At 36.4% G+C, this 22,756-nt stretch overlaps 2 protein-coding genes across 3 annotated transcripts in view; both read left to right on the forward strand.

Moving 5' to 3' along the window:
• Positions 1 to 22,756, forward strand: part of LOC126738390 (transient receptor potential cation channel trpm) — a 191,549-nt gene that overhangs the window by 89,390 nt on the left and 79,403 nt on the right. For both annotated transcript variants that reach the window (XM_050443699.1, XM_050443698.1), the window contains exons 8-14: positions 273 to 432; positions 18,872 to 19,008; positions 19,090 to 19,246; positions 19,306 to 19,438; positions 19,497 to 19,726; positions 22,186 to 22,401; positions 22,457 to 22,634. In XM_050443699.1, coding sequence (XP_050299656.1) covers positions 273 to 432; positions 18,872 to 19,008; positions 19,090 to 19,246; positions 19,306 to 19,438; positions 19,497 to 19,726; positions 22,186 to 22,401; positions 22,457 to 22,634 — 1,211 coding nt within the window. The remainder of the gene's footprint in view (positions 1 to 272; positions 433 to 18,871; positions 19,009 to 19,089; positions 19,247 to 19,305; positions 19,439 to 19,496; positions 19,727 to 22,185; positions 22,402 to 22,456; positions 22,635 to 22,756) is intronic.
• On the forward strand, positions 6,464 to 18,105 carry LOC126738394 (uncharacterized). Its single transcript, XM_050443706.1, has 3 exons — positions 6,464 to 6,997; positions 17,419 to 17,664; positions 17,797 to 18,105. The coding sequence occupies exons 1-3, from the start codon at positions 6,693 to 6,695 to the stop codon at positions 17,945 to 17,947; spliced, it is 702 nt and encodes a 233-aa protein (XP_050299663.1). The 5' UTR covers positions 6,464 to 6,692; the 3' UTR covers positions 17,948 to 18,105.

The raw sequence follows: 22,756 nt of genomic DNA on the forward strand, positions 1-22,756 counted from the left end.
CGAATTGGAAAATGGGATGCAATTGCATGGAGAAAATGGCCTTTAAATTGAGGATTGATGGATTTTCAATGAAATTACTTCCGCTGGTTATGCGGAGGAGGATCTGTTTCTGTCGATGTAAACGAACTTAGAATCACAGTTTTGATCCACTACATACCACAACATCACTTCTGGTTTAATTAGTACGTTTACACTGTTCTCTTAATAATAAAAATACAGAGAAGCTACAAGACCTAAGGTTTTATTAGAATTCTCACGTTTTTATCTTTCAGGTGTAACAAAACACGTGGGAGATGCTTTGTTACTTGAAAGGTCACAAAGGACCGGCAGGGTGAACACTCTGGGAATCGCCCCCTGGGGCATAGTCGAGAATAATCAGGACCTTATAGGACACAACACCGAGGTGCCATATCATTCGATCTCATCCCCTAGGTAAGTCTTTCGTTAAGTAGAGAGAGTTATAAAGCTATCAGACTTGAAACATCATTTTATTATGCACGCATGTCCATGATACCTTGCCCTGAGATGCTTTTTTATGTTAAAAAATGGACTGAGCGTTGATTTTCACCCACACTCTCAAACTTACTGTCTCAATCAACTTGAAATGTTATTTTTATTAAATAGTTATGGTCACCTTGTAGAAGAAACATATTTTCATTACGTATATCCGTGATACCTTGCTCTGGGATGAGATTTAGCTTAACGCAGGCATAGTCTTCGGATGTTTAAGTCGAGACATGTATCTCTTAAGCTCTGTCAATTCAATACTCAAGTATTTATTTCCTTACACGCATACAAAGAATCTACAATTAACTAAAAACTAAGAATATAAGAAAGTACCATATTACAGCTTTTAACAAAAAAACAAATACCAATTATGGAAGTAGAGACGAGGAGCTGCAATTTAAATATTCTCTTACCATGTAAAAGGAATTTTTAATTAAAATCCTTTTAATGAAGCTTTCAAATTATTAACCTTCTCAATATTTTTTATTCAATTCGACAATTCGATTTATTTTTCACAAATAAATAGTGATAGATTTGTGATTTTTACGCATTTAAGCGTTTTATCGTTCACTAAGGTGTGAATTAAAATAATCGATACGCAAAAATAGTCAGTTAATTTATTTACACACTTACACTACTAAACACAATCACGTCTACTAAAAATCTTTATTTTCACTGTATTTATTTAATACTATTTAGGTCTGATTTAAATATCGCGCCAATATTCCGAACTGCACTGAACTAACAACTGACTTGCAGCGGCGACGCGGCTCTTTATATACTCGGCTGACCATGATATCCAGAATATTTGTTGACCTTCCACGCGTAATTTTCAAGGGAAACAATAGAAATTTCTTTTTTTTGAAACAACGAGTTTGGAGAACTAAGTTTTAACTGTGCCTTTTAGTGATCTACGAGTCAACGAGTTCGTAGATTTGAGAGCATGGAAAATTTGTATTTTGATTTATATCATGGCTTGCGGTAGGTGTGGTGTAAGTTGGTGCGATAGTTTGCAATTTTTCTATTTATCAAAATTTACTACATAAGAGGCTCAAGTCACTTAAATGAAGAGTTACGTGTTACACTGTGGATAACCAGTCGGGAAAACAGCTCACCAACAAATGTTGTTATTCTTTTGAAAACCCAAATGAAAGAGGCTTTCACGTGTTTTCAGAACATGATTTCCGAACAATATCTTGTGGTTTTCATGAAGTCAATATTTCATTCGAGAATAATGGACTTTTTCCACGAACAGTAACAGTGATTCCCGAATTAATAAAGCTCCTACAAGCAAATGAATCGTTAGAGGCTAGGTTGACAAAGCTGGATCAAGATTCAAACTTACTCAAGGATCTTAGATTCCCATCAAGAAATGGATGAAGAGATGGAAATGGGAATTCCATCAATTCCCATTTCCCTCTCAAACATCTCTGTTTCCAGATAATACATACCTATATTAACAGAAACAGTAGTCCATGCCTATGTAAAGAGGATTTATCCAATTGGATGCAGGCCTAGTAGCTCTTCAATATGGCTGGTGCCAATTCTGAAGCAAAATCACTCGTCAGGTCAAAACAATCCCAAAACGCTTTTGATCGCTGTTTTGAACATTCTTCACTATCTGCAGCTGATAAACGTCAGTGGCTCATGTACTTACACTTATATCTTGGAAAGCAACTAAACATGTCAAATGTTAAATGTGTCACATTGTTGCCATAAAGAGTCTCTCCTGAAGGACCGGAAGTGAAGAGAGACAAATTTTCAGTTAGATCCAACACTGTCTCGGTGTCTACAGCAGATGATGCGTCATTCTTTTATCAAAATGTCAGGGACATAAAAACTAAACTAAAGAGATTTCGCTGTTTCTTGTCCTAAATGGAACTAGACTGCGTGTAGCGAACGAACAATAAGACACCGTGAAATCGTATCGTTTATCAACTGCTGACAATTCAGTTAAAGAGATCTGGATAATACTGAATATTGAATTGGCTGCATTTAAATTCCTCCATTTACTTTTCTTGGTTTAATGCAGCTCAACGCAGTCTTTAACGATCATGATGACAATTCTTGATCTTTGCTTTACTACTTTTCTATTCTACTTCATCTAAATATAATGATCTGGTCAAGCCTGCTCTTGGGCAGCAACTACCAAATAAAAATAACGCTGATTACTTAGATCACCAGTAGCATTGTTACAAATTTCTACATATAATAATTAGCTCTCATAATTGGTAAAGATAACGTAAATAAGACTTCTGGAAACCTCTAGTCTGTTGTTCCTGATTGTGTGAATCTGTACGTGCCTTTAAAAAAAACATTACCCACCACTGGTTTTCTACAGAATTCAAAAGTCTAGTTATTCGTAAGGAATTAGCACACAGAACGATTACTCATATTTGAGTGCTCTGTCCTTCAGTTCACCATCTAGAATGCTAAAAAATAGCAAATGCTTTTGGAGGTTTATCAAATCTCAGTCCAACCAAGGCTCTTCTATTATGTCAAAAGAGCTGTTTCTTCATCTGTATTTAACAAGAATAGAAACCTCTCGAATTCCCCAGCTGATTTTGACACTTTTCCTTCCATTATTTCACATTTTTAATATGTCCCTAACTTCTTGAACTTTTCCTAATGGCTAGTAGTTAACTCATGTAAGTCCTATTTTTAAATCTGGGAATAAAAGTAACATAATTAATGATCGTTCCATTATTACCTTCTCTGCAATTCCTAAGCTGTTCGGGCACTATGTAGAGGTAATTCTATCTGACATATTTCAGTAAATGATTGGAGATCATCAACATGGATTCACTAAAGATCGCTCAGTTGTCTGGTTTTAGCAACTACATCTTTGTATTCAAGAGGACATTCCTGTATGGCCCGTGACCAAATTTTTGCGTGACCGGTCTCGCCAGCACGTAGGTCGCCGAGGACGATCACCAGATCATCAGCGTAGGCCTTTGTGTATAGGCCAGCATTGTTTAAAAGATTTATCAGGCTGTCGACCATAAGGCACCACAAGGTAGGGGACAATACTCCTCCCTGCGGGCAGCCCCTAGCCGCCAACGTTTCGACAATCTCGTTGTTGAGCTGGGCAGATATATGACGTTTCGAGAGCATGGCCTCTATTCACTCAAATCCCAACAGGGTTCTGAGCCGCGGCTCTCGAATGTTTGGCAGATTAATGCGAAAGGGGTGTTGTCGAACGCCCCTTCAATGTCTAGAAACTTCCTCACGAGGTGGTGTAGGGCCAGGTCCGTGGATTTGCCCGCCTGATAGGCATATTGGTGCATATGCAGTGGTTTGTTGACCAGGATGCTTTCCTTAAGGTACCGATCAATCTCTCAGAAACAGCCTCTCCATTGCCTTCAGCATAAAGGTGGTAAGGCTGATAGGTCGGTACGATTTGGGATCTGTAAAGTCGCTTTTTCCGGGTTTAGGAATGAAGACGACTTTCACTTGACGCCATAACTTTGGGACGTAGCCCTGAGCAAGGGACGTCCTGAATAGTCTGACTATGTGTGGGGTTAGTACTTCTAACCCGTTTTCGTCGGAGATTTGAAGGGGGGGAAGGTCTTGATTGCCCATTTCATCCTCTCGTAGGTAATTATTCTTCTAGGAGTCTCGAACTCTAAGCGAATCGGAGCCCGCGAACAGCTAGGAGGATCGCGAGATGAGTTGGAGTCTGGGAAGTGAGTGCGCAGCATGACCTCCAGTGACTCCCGCTCATTGGTAGTGAAGCCGGCATCTGGAAGTGACAGCGACCAGTTCCAGGTTCCTTGGACAGTACTTTGTGCTGTCCAAGGGTGTGTTTTCCACGTCTTGGCAGAACCGCCTCTAGCACTGTCTTTTGAAGTCCCTGAGTGTCTTGAGACCACCGACTAGTTCCTCTCAAAAGTGGTCCCAGACAGTGCACCTTGGATTTCTGTAAGCGGGGGTATCGCACCGAGCCTGCTTCTTTAATTCAAAAAGAATGTGCCTGTGGTCCGACATTGTGACCTCAAGGGACACTCTCCATAAGCTGAAAAGGTTCACAGTACTAGGTGAACAGATAGTAAGGTCAATAATTGATTGACCCCTATTGCAGTAGAAAGTTGGGACACTGCCTCGGTTGAGTAGTTCTAGGCCATTTGAGCACAGGAAGTCAACCAGGGAGCGGCCCCTTGGGCTCTCATCTCCGCATCCCCAAAGGCCGTGATGCGAATTCGAATCGCAGCCCATGAGAAGCGGGAGACCCAAGTCTTCACAGTATTTGACCACCGCAGTGACGGTCGGGGGAGGTGGTTCAATTTCGATGGGAAAGTAGGCAGAGCAGACTACCAGATCCTTTCCCGTACCCATTGACAGTTTTACGGCTACTTGTACAGAGACCTGAGAGGAGAAAGCACCGCACATTCCTAGTAAGGATGATTGCGCGGGGATTCTCACACGGTACATGTTTATGTAGTGTGCCGCCGCCAATTAAACCCAGGCCTTTAACAGAGCCCTGGTAAGTCGAGGGCTCCTGTAATAAGGTGACGTACGTCGATATGGAACTCAGTGAGCCTTTTGCACAGAACAGCGGTGGACGCTCTTCCATGCTATAGATTCGCCTGCAGAAATGTTAAAGGCATGCTGTATGGTATGGGGCTGGCTGACTGCCAGCACGCTTAGTCCTTGGAGCTGGAAGGGCCATCGTCTACGGATTGCCCTGGCCCCTCGGAAGCTGCGGTGTCAGCAGTAGTGGCCTTTTCTAAGTCGGCGGCCGAGGGCCCAGGGGCCACTGTGGAACTGGCTACCCTGGTGTCATCAGCCGCTTTCTTACTCTCGATAAGGGAGACAGAGGCCCTGGTGATGCTATAAAATAGCGAGCCCTGTCGTCCTGAGCACGGGAGGCCAGGATTTTGAAGCTCCACAAGCCTCAGGGTGTCCTTATCAGACTTATGTCTAATACCCGGGATCCTTAAGATGGCCCGGCGTAAGCGAAGCGTGGAGGGATCCACTGTTGTCAGCGTGACCCCCTCCCAAGGCGAAAGACTTGGGAGTGCCCGACGGAGCCACTCCAGACTTTCCTGGTTCGCGGCCGTTAACAGAATGTGTTTCAGACAGATATAAACAGAGTGTTTTTCTGGTGTAAATTGAATGAAATGTAATTAAGCATTGAGAAATGTGGGCTTATTAAGTTTACTCGTTTAAGAGTCTTTTCTCCATGTCAATATGTTATCGATGGTATCCCTTCGAAGCAGCTTGATCCTGTCAAGGTATGTTTTTGGGCCAGAGTCTCCCAGACTTCCATTGACCAGATATAGGTACTATAAATAGAGCTATTTGAATTTATCCGAAGAACTTACAGACTTTATAAAAATCTGTTAGAATTGAAGACACTATATATTTACCTAGTGAGATCTCTTCTTGAATTCTTCATTATTTACTTCAAAATTGAAAGGCTTAAAAATTCTTCATCAGCACTTATGAAATTGGGCCTGAATCTTTCCTGTTCTGAAACCATGCCCTATTTAAGTATTGACTCGTTATCAAGCAGAAGACACTTCTTTAGTGTTTGAATTTAACCCATATTTACTAAATAGTCCTATTACAGGATAGTTTCTACAGTGAATAGATTTTGATTCTTTTGCTACTTTTTTTTTTAATAAATTTAAATCCTCTGCTCGGGTAACTATTTTGGGATAGTACCATAATCCCACTCTTCACATTAAACTTAGCCAAGTATAGTTTATAGTACTATAGTTATTACTATAGTACTATAAACTTTTATATTACTTATGATTACTGTTAATTGTTATGATGACAAATAAAAACTCGAAGCTTTTCTAAACGACCCCAACTCTTCAGGAAATTCTGTCACATATTTATATGAATTAAGGTGTTTTCAGGTAAGTACATTAAACAAAGCGTACCTTCAGCCCTATACCATCGATTATAACGGGTTATAAATTAAAAAAAGAAACCCGTAACCGAGCAACGGATTATCAATCAGTTAATAGGCGTCATTTTTTTTTGTCAACCGAACGTCCAAATTCACAGTCCATCATCATGCCCATTTACTCCAAAATTCCAGTGTAACAACACGCTCAAACTCAAATCGGATAGAAGAAAACCACCTCGAAAAAAAAAACCCAGCATCATCCATCCATGCATCATCGAACCGGTCGACTCTATCGCTATTCGAAAACCCGAAATAAATCCATGCGATGCGGCATTATCTGAAAACGTTGTTTCAAAATTTCAGCGACTCTAATTATTATTATTGTAAAGGAATTGTCGGTTCGGGGGGACGGTTTTATCGTTCCGGGACTTTAAAGGATAATTTAAGTGCACCGATTCATCATCGAGACCATCACACCACACCGTCATCGAGAAAACTGCCAAAGACGCCGGATCTGATCTACGTACCGCGGCTATTCAAATGGCTCAGGAACAAGCTGAAGTTCAAGATGTTACAGAATACTTGGGATCCTGAGTTTTCTGAGGGCGCATTCATTTATGGTACTACACGGTAAGTGTCTCCACTCACGGTTATTATCGGTTATATGCCCACAAGAATTTACTCAATTTTCCTAAAAAGATTCAAATAATTGCACTTTATACGACTAACATAACCTAAAAGTGTTTGACGTCTGTCAACACAAGTGACAGATGTCAAACAACTAGTGTTGCTGTTGCTCAGAAGTTCTTACAGACAGCATTATATACTATTGTCCAAAGGTCAGCGTATATATTTCTTTCGGGGTTACCAAGTCAAAACGAGATGGGTTAATTATTTAATTATAACTCGAATAACTTACCGAATTTTATAATCAGTATTGAGATATATTGGGTTCTGCAACGCTGGTCATATACCGCGGTACTGAATGCTGTCCGCAGGCTTCCTTGGCTTGAATTAATTTTTCTTTTTATTAAATATAATAAGCACATATTAAGTGGTAAAGTAGGAATTACAATGAATTGGTTTGAGAAATTGCAAAACATGTTTTGATATTAGGGCATCTTTGATCGATGAACAATGGCGGACTTCTTACGTATATGACAGACGTCAATTGTCATGGCTCTTACAACGTTGCCATATATTTTATATTTTTGAGTCGTTTCTTTAATTATTTTTATTAGTCGGTAATCAAAACATGTTTTGACATTATGACATCTGTCATCGGTAAAAAATGGCGGACCTCATATGTATATGACAGACGTCAATTGTCATGGCAATTACAACGTTGCCATATATTTTATATTTTTGAGTCGTTGTTTGTTTAATTGTTTTTATTGGTAATCTGAACATTAAACCGTAGATAATTTATGTCAAACCCTATGAACATCGAAATTCTTACATTATTGATTTGGTTTTTCTTATCGAAATTTGCGATATACGGTACAATGGCGGTATACGGTATATTGTGGTACTGAATGCTGTATGTACGCACTTTTGGCTGCCCTTGATCTGGTTTCTCAGTTTTCAAAAATTTGGATCATAAAATGGTTTTAAATTGTATTTAAAGCATAATTTTAAACGAACATCACATAAATTCGCTTTTATTGGTTTAAAGGGAAGCATCCATTTATTTGAGAAATATTCTCTATTGATATGTGACACCTGTCACCGGAGCAAAATGTCAGACATCATATGAATATGACAGACGTTAATTGTCATAACAATTGCAGCGTTGCCATTTATATTTTTTTAAGGTTAATTGGGTTATTATTGATTGTTTTTTTAAACAAACAGTAGACAATTTATTTCAATGTTTTTCTTATACTTATAATGTGCCAACAATCTTTGGAAATTCGTCAAGCATGGCAAACTTGTCGAAAATTGACATATATAGGAGAGTTTTCGCATTTGAAAAATTTGGCAACAACGGCGGCATCCAGTAAGTTAAAGGACAACAACCGGCATTTGCTTTTTTAAAAAACAAATTTATTGAGAACAGGGACTAACTTAACTTACAACTAACTTGATTGATAGATAATGACTACATCGATTACTATATTAATTGTTATTGCTCTTGTCTATTACATTATATTTATACGTTCTAAAAATGATGACAATACAAACTAAGCTATTTCTAAATAAAGTATGCAGGGTCGGCATAAGGTGGCGGGTTGGTACCCGTAACTCCTCCCTCCTAAGAAATGAGCCCAGGGGTGAATTATATGACAATATGGCTCGGATTCTGTAGGGTTTCTTCGTCGTCACTGGTCGTGGTGGTGGTTTGGTTGGGATGTTTTCTTTTGGTCTGGATTAATTTTCTTGTCTTTCTCAGCAACAGGAAGGCGGCTACAGTAGTCATCAGGATATACAAGATGATGGTCCATACGCTAACATTTGTTATATGGACAGGTCCTTGGCTGGTTTCTTCCATTTTCTTGGCTTGGATGTCCATCATGGTTTGAATGTTCTTAAGTTCATCGAAGTTTAAGCTATTGAGTTCAAAGGGCTGTAAATCAATAGCATTAGGGCGAACATTTAAGTCTAAGGTCAACTTGGGTAATTCAATGTTGTGAAAATGGGTGTTTGTATCGTGGAAACTTCTAATCTGGAAGTCCTGAATTTGTATGGTGCAGCTAGGGTTTAACTCAAGGACAAGGGTGCCTTGGATTGGAATATTTTCTTTATTATGGCCACATTGTTGGACAGCTACGGTTTTTTGGGGTGAAACAATTATCCATTTTTCTTGTTCCAGCTTCTGGATTTTCAAAGACTTGACCTCGGTTTGAATGGCTCGACAATTTGAGGGATGTTTTGAATACAACATCATTTGTACTTCACATGGCGGATCCTCGGATACGCTCAGAGGGCTGTTTTCTTTGCAGAGGTAGGTTTCTGTAGCTACCTCTTGACATTTGGCATTGAACAGTACATATGAGTGTTCATTTAGGATAAGGTATTGACTTTGAGGGATAATTATTTGGTAAATGGAATTTAAGGGTACGGGCAAAGGGTAGAGGTGATATAGTACATAATTTTCAAGTTCAACTATAGGTACCTCTATTATAAAGAATATTTTGTTTTCCTTTGTATAACCCTTAATTTCGACAATTTTTTCGAATAGTAAAATGTTCTCTAAAGTTGCTGCAAATGGTAACTTAGTTTTACTTAAGTTAGGGCCAATTAATTTTATTTCATTTAGAAGTTCTTTTGGGTCGATTATAGAGCTGTGAAATATATTTAATTTCGAGAATGTAATCGCTATTTCGATGTTATCCAAGATATCGTATATATTTTGATACGCATTTATCACTTGAGAGACAAGTATTTCACTTAAAAAGAAAGAGTATGTATTTGTATTATTCAAATTCATTTGTTTAACCACCAATTCTAGTTTTTTTATACGATTTTCTAAAATACGTTGATTATGTGACAAATTTTTGCTTATGCTTTCGAAATGTTCGATAGATTTTTTAGATATGGTTATTTGCTCTTTTATAAACGTTTTTTGAGAATTTTGGTTATTAGAGATTTCCAAAATAGCTTTGTCATATTTTTCAGCATCTTCTTGTGCGAGATTACCAGTTATGGTTTTTATAATGGAACCTAAACCGTTAATAAGTCCACGTTTGTTTCGGTTGTTAAATAAGGGATTTAGTTGTTGAATTTGTAAGTTTACTTTAGCACTTAACGAATTGACTAGATTATAGGAGTTTAAAAAGGAGTTATTGTCAAAGAATTTATGAATTGATTCTTTTAGTTTTATAAAAGTCTGTTCTAGGTATTTGGTTTCTTGGATTATGTCACTTACGTCAAAAATTTGTACAAAAGACCAATAGTCTGCTGTGTTTTGGGCATTGCCGAGTTTAAGTGGTAGTAGTCCAGGGTTCTGGTTGAGGTTATGAAATTGGGGAAGGGCTAGTTCTCTTCCAACGAAGGTGAGGATTCTGTAACAACAGGGGGTTTTCTTAATTCTTTAACGTGAATTGTTGTTACCTTTTTAGATTGTTTATTTTTTACTTTAACTTTATTATGCTGTAGTAGTTGTAGTATTTCGTAGGGGCCTTTAAACTTATTGTCTTTTTTGTTTCTAGTGTTGTTAACTATATAAACAGTTTGACCTATTTTAAATTGTGTTTGTTCTGGTCCGGCAGTGTTATGTTTTTCTACGATTTTTCTTTTTGTTTGATCGATGTTTTCTGTCACTTTTTGGTAAATGTGTTTGACTTTTTCCTTGTGATTGTTAACGTAATCATTATAGAATGTGGGTTCTATAATATCGCAGGGATCTCTACAATTAGTATGTCCAAGTGTTAGTTCAAAGGGAGTAAACTTTGTTGTTGAGTGTATAGAATTATTATAGGCAATTATTGCGTAATTCATTAAAGAAGTTACATTATCTGATTTATGTTTGTGTCTAAGAATTCGCAGGTGTTCAATTAGAGTCGAATGGAATCTTTCAACAGGTGAATTAGATTCATGATGGAGTGGTGTAGTAAAATGTATTTTGATTTTGTGCGCTTTTAGTAATTCTTGTACAGTTTCATTCTTAAATTCGGAACCATTGTCCATTATAATTTTTTGGGGGATGCCATAAAATGAAAAATATTTTATTAGGGCATTAGAAATTTCGATAGCAGTTTTTCCAAAAATTGGAATTGCTTGTCCTAATTTTGTAAAGGGGTCAATTAATGTTAGGAAGTCTTGATTGTCGAATTTAAATACGTCAATGTGAATTAACTCAAAAGGTTTGCCTACTGTTTCGGTTAGAACCAGGGGAACATAAGGTTTTGTTCTGGAATATTTAGTGAGTTGACATGTTTCGCAATCATTAATATAGTTTGTAACATCTGTTTTCATGGAGGGCCAATAGTAATTTCTTTTAAGGTGTTCTAGAGTTTCGTTAATTCCTCTATGATTACATTTGCCTTCATGTTGGTGTTTAATTAACAATATTTTATGGTCGTATTCTCGTATGTTAGTGACTATTTTTGTACACTTAATTAGTTTCAGTCCAGAGCTATAGAAATTTTTTAAATACACTCTGTTAAAATCTAAATAAAGTGAGTCGTCATAAAAATATAGATAAAATGTTTTATTTCCGGTGGTGTAGGTTTTTAGTAAATCAAATATTAGTTGGTCGTTTGATTTAGGGATTTTTACTAAAAGAAGTTTTAGATGTTCGAACTTATCGTGTATAACATCAAGTTTGTTTATGGAATGTCTAGAGATGATCATTTGGTGTGGTTTGTTATTTATTATGTCATCTAGTATTTTAATTCCTTCACTAAGATTATCAGGGTCACTGCATGAATGCGGTGTTGCCAAAGTTGGGGTATTGTCTATGACTTCTAAATTCGTGTTATTGTTAGCTGGTCTTATTAAAATATCTTGCAATATTTTAATTTTTGGGGACTTTCGTTGTTCGTTTTCATTAAGGTTTATGGTCGGGTTGGAGTTATAGTTGGTGCTTGTCGATGGTTGCGGGTTAAAGTATTGCGATTCAGGTGGATAAGGGCGGGAATAAATTGTATCATGATTTTCGAGAGGATTTTCAGCCATATTACGCAAAAAATCTAAAATGTCATTGTTGACTTCGCCTGGATTGTTAATGATGCTTTCGTTTTCTAAAGCGTTTATTTGAATTCTGGAAAGGGCATCGGCATTGGTGTTTTGAGTACCTTTTTTATAGATTATTTCGTAATCAAACTCTTCAAGCTTGAGGCGCCATCTGATAAGTTTACTATTTGGTTCTTTTAAACTAAAAAGCCAAACAAGAGGACGATGATCGCTATAAATTTTAAATTTCTTTCCATAGAGATAAGGGCGGAAGTATTTACATGCCCAAACTATTGCTAAAAGTTCTTTCTCAATAGTAGAATATCTGGATTCACTATCATTAAGTGTGCGGCTGGCATAAGCTACAGGTTTGTCATTTGGGACGTTGCCTTGTGAAAGAACGGCTCCTATTGCAAAATTACTTGCATCGGTGGTAAGGATGAATGTTTTTTCGAAATCGGGGTACTGAAGGATAGGGGCATTAATTAGCAGTTGTTTACAATGCTCGAAAGATCGGATAAATTCAGGAGAATGAACTACTTTTGAATCTTTTTTTAAGCAAGCTGTCATGGGCTTAGTTATTTTTGCAAAGTCTTTGATAAAACGTCTGTAATAGCCTAGAAGACCCAAAAAGGCTTTAATTTCTTTTGGACTTTTAGGAATTGGAAATTTCTGGATAGCAGATATTTTATCTGGATTTGGTTTGACTCCATTGGATGTAACGACATGTCCGAGATATTGTACTTCTTTCCTGAGAAACTCGCATTTGTCCAGTTGAACTTTAAAATTCGATTCACGAAGTCGTGAAAAAACTTGTTTTAGACGAGAAAGATGTTCTTCAAGGGATGTGCTAAATATTATTATGTCATCGAGATAAACTACGCAGATTTCGTTTTGGAGGCCACGAAGGATGTTATCCATCACTCTCTGGAAGGTGGAGGGTGCGTTTTTAAGACCGAATGGCATTCGACAAAACTCAAAATGTCCAGACTCAGTAGAAAAAGCGGTTTTAGAAATATCATGTGGATCCATCTCGATTTGGTGGAAACCATTGGCGAGATCTAAAGTGGAAAAATACTGACTTCGACCAAGTTTGTCCAGAATATCGGCAATATTGGGAAGGGGGTATTTATCTCCTACAGTGCGCTCGTTTAATCGCCTGAAATCTATAACGACTCTCCATTTGCGTTTGCCAGAAGAATCAAGCTTTTTTGGAACGATCCATATTGGACTGGACCAGGGAGAAACTGAATTTCGAATAATTCCTTGATCTAGCATTTTAGAAACTTGTTCCTTGACTTCTTTTTTGTGAATCTCGGGGTAGCGGTAAGTTTTAGTGAAAATGGGGCTTTCGTCTGTTAAATTTATTTTGTGTTGAATTTGGTTTGTAAAAGTTAATGGGATTTTGTCACAATAAAAGATGTCTCTAAAATTAAAGCATAATTTTCTGAGCTTTTCTTTTTCTTCTTTATTACAGTGTTGTAAGCGTAAATTTTTCAGATTTTCTTTTAATAAATTGTCATGTTCGATAGTAAGAGTTTGTTCAATTTCCATTTTTTGACAAAAATTTACGTCTAAAGAATTTATTGGTTCAACGTTAAATGATTTATTTATGTTGATTTTGACGGGGGTCTCGTTAGAATTAGTGACCATAGTATAAGCGTAAAAGTTAGAAATGTTTACTAATGCTTTTGGAATTTCTACTCCATTTTCGAAATTTATGTAATCAAAAATTCCTAAACCAGATTCAATAGTCACAGGTAGTTTAATAACTTCTTGCGATCTTGGTGAAATGATTATAGAAAAGTTTTGAAAAAAATTGTCGGAATTATTATTGGTTATTTCTTTTGAGTTTTCGAAAATTATTGGAATGTCAGAGTTTTGTGTAGAAAGTTTACTATTTTTTAGGTCAATTTTAGCGTTTAGTTGCTTTAATAGATCAGTACCAATCAATCCATCATATTTTTGAGAGAAGCTAAATAAATAAAATTTGTGTGAGCCACGGGTGTTAAATATTTTAAAAATAGGGATGTTAGCAACTTCATCGTGAAAGGAATTAGCGTGTGCCGTCTGTATATTAAATATCTCATTTGAAATGTGATTCTTGAAACATTTGTATGCTAGTTGCGGACTCATCAAACTTCTCGAGCTTCCAGTGTCGATTAAAAAATATGCTCGTATTTCTGTGATGTAACCGTACGGTAAATCTGATCTAATATTGTTAAGGTATATTATGTTACGGGTTCGTGGTTTGTGATTTCGTGAAAATTTTGCTGTTCAGATGTATTGTAGGGTTCATCGGAACTATGAGGTAGATGACTTTGATGGTGTAATGAACTATCATGAGGTTCATCGTATTGAATTTCTGGGAATGCACCAGTTAATTGTGCATGTGGCGACAAAATTTCACTGTCATAATCAGAATAATTGTAATTTAAATTAATATAGGGGTCATTGGAATAATTATCAGGATCGTAGTAATTATTTTCTGAATATTCGGGGTAAGCGGATTCCAAATTATTATGGATAATAGTGTTGCCAGAACTTGTATCCATAGGCTCAGGTTGATTTCTTCGAATAATAGAGCTTGCTCGGGGATTAAAATTATTTGGTCTACTTGGGGGTAGAAAGGGTTGTCTAAAAGTAGAGCTATTACTACTTCTAAAAAGGTGGGGCTGTGAAATAGAGTCAGTACGAGATCTATTTTGGAAGTTATTGCCTAGATGAACAGGGCCTTGAGGAAAATTTGAACGATTCAAATTTTGGGGAATTAATCCAATACCTTGTGGTACATTAGATCTGAAAATATTTTGAGGTAATGGGGTCGGTTGAGGAACATTTCTATATGGAAAATTAGAGGTTGGAATATTCGTATATGGTCGTTGTTGGGGTTGATGCCTGGAAGAATGTGGGAAATTTCGAGGTGGTAAGGGTGGTAAAGTAAGCGGTCTTGAATAGTTTTGTTGAAAATTCTTGCCTTGAGAAAAATAAAGAAAGTTCTCTTCTTCTACGACTAAAGAAATTGCTTTTTCCAAAGTGTCAGGGTTTCTTAGTCTAACAACAAGTTGAATTTGGTAAGGTAATCCATTTAAAAATGTTTTAAGGGCAAAATCTTCGTAGTGTGCTAACTTAATTCTACGTTCATTTTCATCTGCAACGGAAGTATTGAGTTTTGAAAATAAGAGTGAACGAGCATCTTGCACTCTCATACCAAATTGAACAGAATTTTCATTTCTACGTATTTTTAATAAAATTAAATCTTGTATCAAACATTCAATACTACGCTGATCTGAAAAAGCTATTAAAAGTGCGTCTTTAATTAATAACCATGAATTTAAATCTGAGTTAGAGCATATGAGATCGGCTGCACGACCTCTCAGTTTCATTAAAATTGTATCAATTAAAGCTAAATTTATCGGATTATTTAAATTAGTGGCATCTTGAAAGTTTTGAAGTACATGCTCACAAGCAGTGATAAATCTATTGAGTTGTCTTGGATTGCCATCAAAAGTAGGGATATTGTCAGCTTGATATCTTAACATACCAATATCTATTTGACTCATTTTCTTTTTTTCGATAGTAATTGAAGGTAAAGGTCTTAGTTCTTCGTGAGAAACGGTTTGCAAAAAATTTATGAACTCGTTGAGTTCTCTTATTTCATGCTCAGACATAAAAGAAATTCAAAAATCTAGTAAAATTTACAATTATTAACTGTAAAAATTGTAAAAATAAAGGTTATAAAAAGGTAAAGCGTCTTTTTATAAAAATAAATGGTAAAAACTTCAATTAAAATTCACTCAAATAAAATAAAATACACCTTGGTAAACATTAAAATATACCAAAATACTCGAAAATAAATGCAAATATATATCACCAAAGGATTTAAAAATAATGGTAAGGAAAAATGTTCACTTACAGTAAGGTTCTTGCCAAAATTTCCATTTGTCTCTTAGCCTAATTTCCTAAAGGAATCGATTTTTGTATTCCCAGGACCTAAACTATAGCTGTTCTCAATCCGGTGCTGAACGGGTGGTTGCTTCAATTGGATCGCTGCAGGTACTTCCGACGATTCTTGTTCTTTGAAGGTTTCTGCAGGTCTTCTTTCAGCTTCCAGGGATTGTAGCGGTCTTCAAACCGTAGAAACGGACCCAAATATGGCGATTTTTGTCCAATATTGGAAAGACCGAACTACCGACTGCGCCAGTTAAAGGACAACAACCGGCATTTGCTTTTTTAAAAAACAAATTTATTGAGAACAGGGACTAACTTAACTTACAACTAACTTGATTGATAGATAATGACTACATCGATTACTATATTAATTGTTATTGCTCTTGTCTATTACATTATATTTATACGTTCTAAAAATGATGACAATACAAACTAAGCTATTTCTAAATAAAGTATGCAGGGTCGGCATAAGGTGGCGGGTTGGTACCCGTAACTAGTATACCGCGGTTCGTAACGGTTATTATCGTAAATTTCGACAAATTTGGGGAGTTTTCGCGTATTCTCTATACATATAATAAACCCTTGTTCTATAAATTAATTTTAAATTGGTGACTTTAACTAAACTATTCTAAGTAGTTCGTTATTCTTGCCAAATTCCGAACTGTTTCCCCCATGTATATTAAATAACTTTTTTACTTAATAATGTTGTTATAAAACAGTTTCGCATATACTGAGGAAAAGGACAAATAAACTCCCAGAGTAGGTCCCCTAGTTATGATAAACTACATTCTAATTATCTAATAATCAATTGTACTATCAATAAAACTCAAATATCAACTGTCAAGCGTCTGTCATACTTGTCAATTATCAGGTGGTAGAAGGGGCATAACCTTAAAGTTTTACAAGTGCTGTAAGGCCCAGCTGACTAGCACACAAGAACGAATGTGAAGGATTAAAGGCAGCATATCGTACTGCGACGTTACAAGTATGTTAATTAGAAATAATTATCAAGTTTTACGTTAACGTAACAGTTCTACACCATATGGTTCTTCTCATAGCATAAATTCGCTTATATTTGACATGTGACATCTGTCATTGGCGAACAATGTCAGTCATCATGTGTATTGGACAGACGCGATTTGTCATGGCAATTTTAACACTGGATTCTATCTGTAAAATGTTCTTGAAGAATAATTTTAAACGAAAATGACATAAATTCACTTTTATTGATTTAAAGAGAAGCAAATATTTATTCGACAAACATTTTTCATTGACATGTGGCGTCTGTCATGAGCGAACAATGTTTGACAGACGTCACTTGTCAGGGCGTTTGCAGCATTGCCAAATTTTTCAATGATTTAAGTTGAATATTATAAACATCTTGACAATTTGAACCGTTTATTATACTTTCATTCATTATAAATTCAAGTGGGGATTTAATCGACTGTACATATTAACCCTTACTAAACAAATGTCATTTCCAGAGCCGTTTGTAAGATCACAGACATCATAAACAGGGACAAACCCGAGGAGTTGGAGAACTTGTTGACCTTTTCAGCTAAAATGAAGCTGGTGGATTACATGACGACGAGACTGAATAAGACCCAGAAGGAGATTATCGCCTTGAGGCCGGACGACATCAAGATCCTGGTACCCTTAAACGTGTCACTAATGAAGAACGGTCAATACAAGAACTGTCGAGTTACCATGAGGATCCTTGGTCTTAAATGGTTAGTAAAAGCTGGTGTAAACGCACTCTAAATGACAAACATTGCTGTTGCTAAACAGTGAAGCCCATGTCTAGATTGCTCCGATCAATGAGTGGGTTTACACCGCTTACAAATGATGAATTTTGTTTATAGGCACGAGCACTCTAACATGCTGAAGCTCGTGTTGGTGGCGCTCCAGACCGAATTCCTGCGGGACTACAGTCAGGGACACACAAATTCGGAATGGACGATAAGCGCGTTTGACGTCCTCGAGTGCGGCATGCTCACCCAAATACCCAGCTGAGGTGGAAAACTGAGAAGAAAGAGATGGACGAATATTATGATTGTCTTAATGTAGTTTTTAAGTAATTTTGTAGCAGCTGTAGGTTTGTGTTTTTTGGCAGATCTAGAACATTGGAAATTTATCGTTATTTTAGACAATAAAGAGACTTTTCTTTTAATGATTGTTCGTTTTCTTTGGAGCTTTGTATTATAATGCCTTTTCTTGTTTAAGCTCATTGAGGCCTTTAACACTAGGTATCACAGTTAAATTGTCCCTCTCTTTTAACTGCTAACTTAACACTTAACACGTTTAATACATTCAATGAATTTTAAAAATTTAAGGAAATATTAAAAAATTAACTTAGTTGAGTTCTTCGATTTGTAATGTCACATTCGCTTTTGATTTATACACTATTACTTTACTACTGTCTTTATTTTATATTTTACCATTTTTAATCTTGTTTAATTACGCCATAAGTCATTGAAAGGCCTTTCAATGTTTTAAGGGATTGATACTTACCGAATTGTGTAGGGAGATCGGTGAGGACCCTTCACAATTTTATTTTATTTTTTTTTGGAGGAATCCATGAATAATTTCCATAATTTTTTAATTAGGTTGATACAATAACGATTGAATTGATATTGGGGTTTCTACAATACTACTATTAATTAATTTCTACTGAAATCAATAGAATAGGTGTCATGCATGTGTCATTCAATATTCCAAGTCTGTATATTTATAAATATGAAATTTGTAAGATATGATGTAGTAATTAATTTGTAGTCGCATTTACAACATCGTGATACAAAAAACTGCCTTGTTTTGGGCAAATACTTAAAATTAATGGTGTTTCGAGAAATTGGTGATATTTCTAACATTATTAAAAATAATGACAAAGCTAAATATATCGATCCGAACGATTCTTTTAAATATATGTTATTCCAGATCCAAAAACGCGGCTTTAAACAACCGCCACGCCTATTTCCTATTAGTCGATAACGGTACTTTAAGCAAATACGGAGCCGAAATCATCCTGAGGCGCAGGCTCGAACGACACATATCAAAACAGCGATTATACCCTTGTAAGTACACCCCCTACAAAAAAAAAACCTCCTAAACTATCAAAATATGATTGATTTCAATGTGATTCCAAACGATTTCAGTCACCCAAAGTCCCATCCCCATCGTATGTTTGGTGATCGAGGGAGGCACGAATACCATAAGGGCGGTCCTGGAATACGTCACCGACGACCCCCCCGTTCCTGTTGTAGTCTGTGATGGTTCAGGCCGGGCTGCTGATCTCATTGCTTTTATGTGCAAGTAAGAACTTACCGTTATTTTTATAATTTTTCAATAATTAAACAAACCTTGATGTTCAGGTACGAATGTTCTATGTTGAAAACCATGAAGGAGTACATCATAGCGACCATTCAGCGTGCATTTGAAGTAGCTGCCGAGCTAGCCGACGGCCTATTTAGTGAATTAATGATGTGTGTGGAAAATAAACATTTGGTAAGGGTTATGGTTATCCCTCGAACCCCTTTTTGAATAAAAAAAACGTCTTTTCCAGATAACAATATTCCGGATAGCGGATAAATACGACCAAAAACCCCAAGAGCTAGATCAGACGATACTGACGGCCCTGTTCAAGTCTCAGCACCTGTCGCCGACGGAGCAGCTGAGTTTGGCGCTGACTTGGAACCGGGCCGACATTGCCAAGTCGGAAATTTTCATTTATGGGCAAGAGTGGCCCCCGGGGGCTCTGGAGGATGCCATGATGAAGGCCCTGGAACATGACAGGTATAATACTAAATACAATAATGTTAATAGTTCTTATTTCCAACAGCTATTATCCAATTACAGGAAAATCATGAAACAAATTATTTGCAAAAAAATATGGAATTAATTAATTAAAAGTATAACTGAGAGTAATAATAATAGTAATAATAACAATCATGATATCAAACTCATAAAAAAGCAACTACAAAAATTAGGTACAGACAGTTTTAGACAGAATTGTATTAAATGAAGGAGAGTCTTTATGTTTAGCAAGAATCTCTGGTAAATATGGTACACAATTGAATTTCTTACAGAGCTCACAGCTTGTTCATTGCAATCAATTGCATTCGATCAATAAGATCTTAGTGGAGCAATTTTAGATGGTCGAGTTTTTGTAGTAACATAATATAATCATCAATTTGGTCAAAGGCTTTGCTAAAGTCAGTGTAAATAGCATCTAGTTGACCTCTTTCATTAAGAGTGCACAAAAAAGACAAAATTACTCCTTAGCTGCTTGGAACAAAGACAGATAGATTCTTCCACTGCGTGGAACTAAGACATAATCACTCTTCAACAGTCCATAAAAAGGGTAAAAGGGTTCTTCGAAGAAAGATAGAAATACTCTTCAACTGTGTAGAAAAAGGACAAAATTACTTCTTCGCTGCTTGGAAGAAAGACAGACAGAATCTTCGACTTCTTGAAAGAAAGATAGATAGATTCTTTTACTGCCTGGAAGTAAGAAATAATGACTCTTCAATTGTCCAAAAAAAGGATAACATTACTCTTTGATAGAGTGCACGAAAGACGGAAAAATTCTTTAACTGTGCAAAAAAAAGATAAAATTACTCTTTAGTTGCTTAGAAGAGAGACAGATGAAGAGACAGAATGAATCTTAACTGTCCAAAAAAGGAATAAAATTTCTCTTTGACAAAGTGCAAAAAAGACTGTTCAACTGTGCAGAAAAAGGACAAAACTACTCCTTTGCTGCTTGAAAGAAAGACAGACAGATTCTTCAACTTCCTGGAAGTAAGACAGAATGACGCTTAAATTTTAACAAATTGTGAGATCATGGCTTAAATTTGAGAAAAAAATTAATTTTGGAGAAAAATTACAAAGAATTGATATAATAACGAAATTAAAGTCCTGGAAAGGTAAACGCTGAGAAATAAATCGAGCACATGCAGAAGCTATTTTCCGTTGACCTTGATATACATCCCTGAACACAGCAGGAATTCGTGATTGCATTTTCTCGGTCTGAATATCAAAACAGCCATGAAAAAGACACCAACAAAAGTTAGTAAAGAAACGAAAGATCTTATGCACAAAAAAAGAAAAATGATTAAGACACTTCTGAACGTAAAGGGCTAAATTAAATTATGAAGACCAGAGATAATCTAAGAGTCTACATCACAAAACTAGTAAAAACAGTTATTGAAGACAATAAACATTTTTAAGTTCTCAAGAGGATTAACACAAAGGGGCAACTTAGAATATATGAATAATTAAAGGACACCAAAGGAAACACCATAGAAAAGAAAGGAACCTAATAAATATTAACGAGAATTTCTACAGTACATTATTTCAAGAAATGACCACCAGGGGTAGACAACAGAAAAATTCTTAATAATTAAATTCTTAATAGTCATCACAATAGAGCAAATACAATTAACACTATCCCAAATGAAGAACAAGAGAGTACCATCACTCAAATCACCAGTAGAGAAAAACATCACTTTATTAAACTCTTTCCCCTATGTCTATATCATCGTTTGGTTTTCTTAATAGTGTTTGGATCATCTGGAAGTAGTGTTTTTCTCTTATTACTTGTCCAAATATACAAAAAAAAAACATTACTTTAGCCCCCAGACTCCTCTAACTTTTAAACTAAGATATGAATATATAAAAGAGAATTCAACTTTTCTACCTATTTCTCTGTCACCGTTTCGTTTTCTTAATTAAGGACTTGCAACAATTGAGTCCATCAATCATCAAATCATCCTCAATCTATGCCTGATTCAAGGTATTATTCTAGAAAATAACAGAATGCTCAGGTGACACATAAAAGGTGAAAAGTTAAAAATAAAACATTATCGACCGATACTTCAACATCCAGACAAATTGCTAACAAGTGTGGCCTCGACGATGTCTCTCATATGAGAAATGACATCCTGTAATTAATTGGTTAAGTTGTTTCCTAAAAATGTGATTTTTCCTTCAATTGAGTCCATACGCTTCTTTAAGACGGTGTATTATAACCGTCTTAAAGAGCAGGCCTTTAAGACAGCTTCTTTTCGTTCGTCAATTCAATAACACGAATCTCTGAAACTATAGTAAATGTTTTGTTGCATTTAAAACAGTCCATGTGTTGATTCATTTTGAAGTTTTCTACAGATAAAAATTATATGATAATTATTTACAAAACGTCAGTTTTACTTACTGACGAAAATACAGAAGATGAATACGATTTCCATTCTTCTCAGGTGTGATTTTGTGAAGCTCCTGCTTGAAAACGGGGTGAGCATGCGTAAGTTTCTCACCATACCGCGACTGGAGAACCTCTACAATTCGAAGCAAGGGCCCAGCAACACCTTGAGGTACATCTTAAGGGATGTTCGGCCTCACATACCTACCGGATACGTGTACACTCTGCACGATATTGGGCTGGTTATTAACAAACTTATGGGTGGTGCTTACAGGTAAACCCCACTTTCTAGTAATATATTGTTTTTTTTAATATTAAGTTTGTTTAAGGGCATTCTACACAAGACGAAAATTTCGACCGATTTACGCGAAAGTAATGAACAAAGGGCAAAATATGACAATGAACGCGGCATCGGCCAGACAGTTTGGTGCGATGAGTCTTTTGGCGGGTGCGCTGCCCTCTAGCGCCAATCCCTGTCTGTTCGATTATCCTTTTAACGAACTTTTGGTAAGTAGATCAAGGTGACTACAGGTAAGGAGACTGATCAGTATGCTAACCGCAGCCAAAAATTAACGATAACTAGTTTCAAAAAGTAGGCACATCAGATCTGATAGTCAGAAGTGTACCGC

Source organism: Anthonomus grandis, chromosome 7 (genome assembly GCF_022605725.1).
Source record: "Anthonomus grandis grandis chromosome 7, icAntGran1.3, whole genome shotgun sequence".
Classification (NCBI taxonomy): domain Eukaryota; kingdom Metazoa; phylum Arthropoda; class Insecta; order Coleoptera; family Curculionidae; genus Anthonomus; species Anthonomus grandis.

What these genes read in the sequence shown, in the direction of transcription:
- LOC126738394 (XM_050443706.1), top strand. Translation starts at nt 6,693, where the DNA reads ATGCGGCATTATCTGAAAACGTTGTTTCAAAATTTCAGCGACTCTAAT. An exon ending in TTCATTTATGGTACTACACG is followed by an intron (nt 6,998 to 17,418) that starts GTAAGTGTCTCC and finishes TGTCATTTCCAG; the next exon opens with AGCCGTTTGTAAGATCACAG. An exon ending in AGGATCCTTGGTCTTAAATG is followed by an intron (nt 17,665 to 17,796) that starts GTTAGTAAAAGC and finishes TTTTGTTTATAG; the next exon opens with GCACGAGCACTCTAACATGC.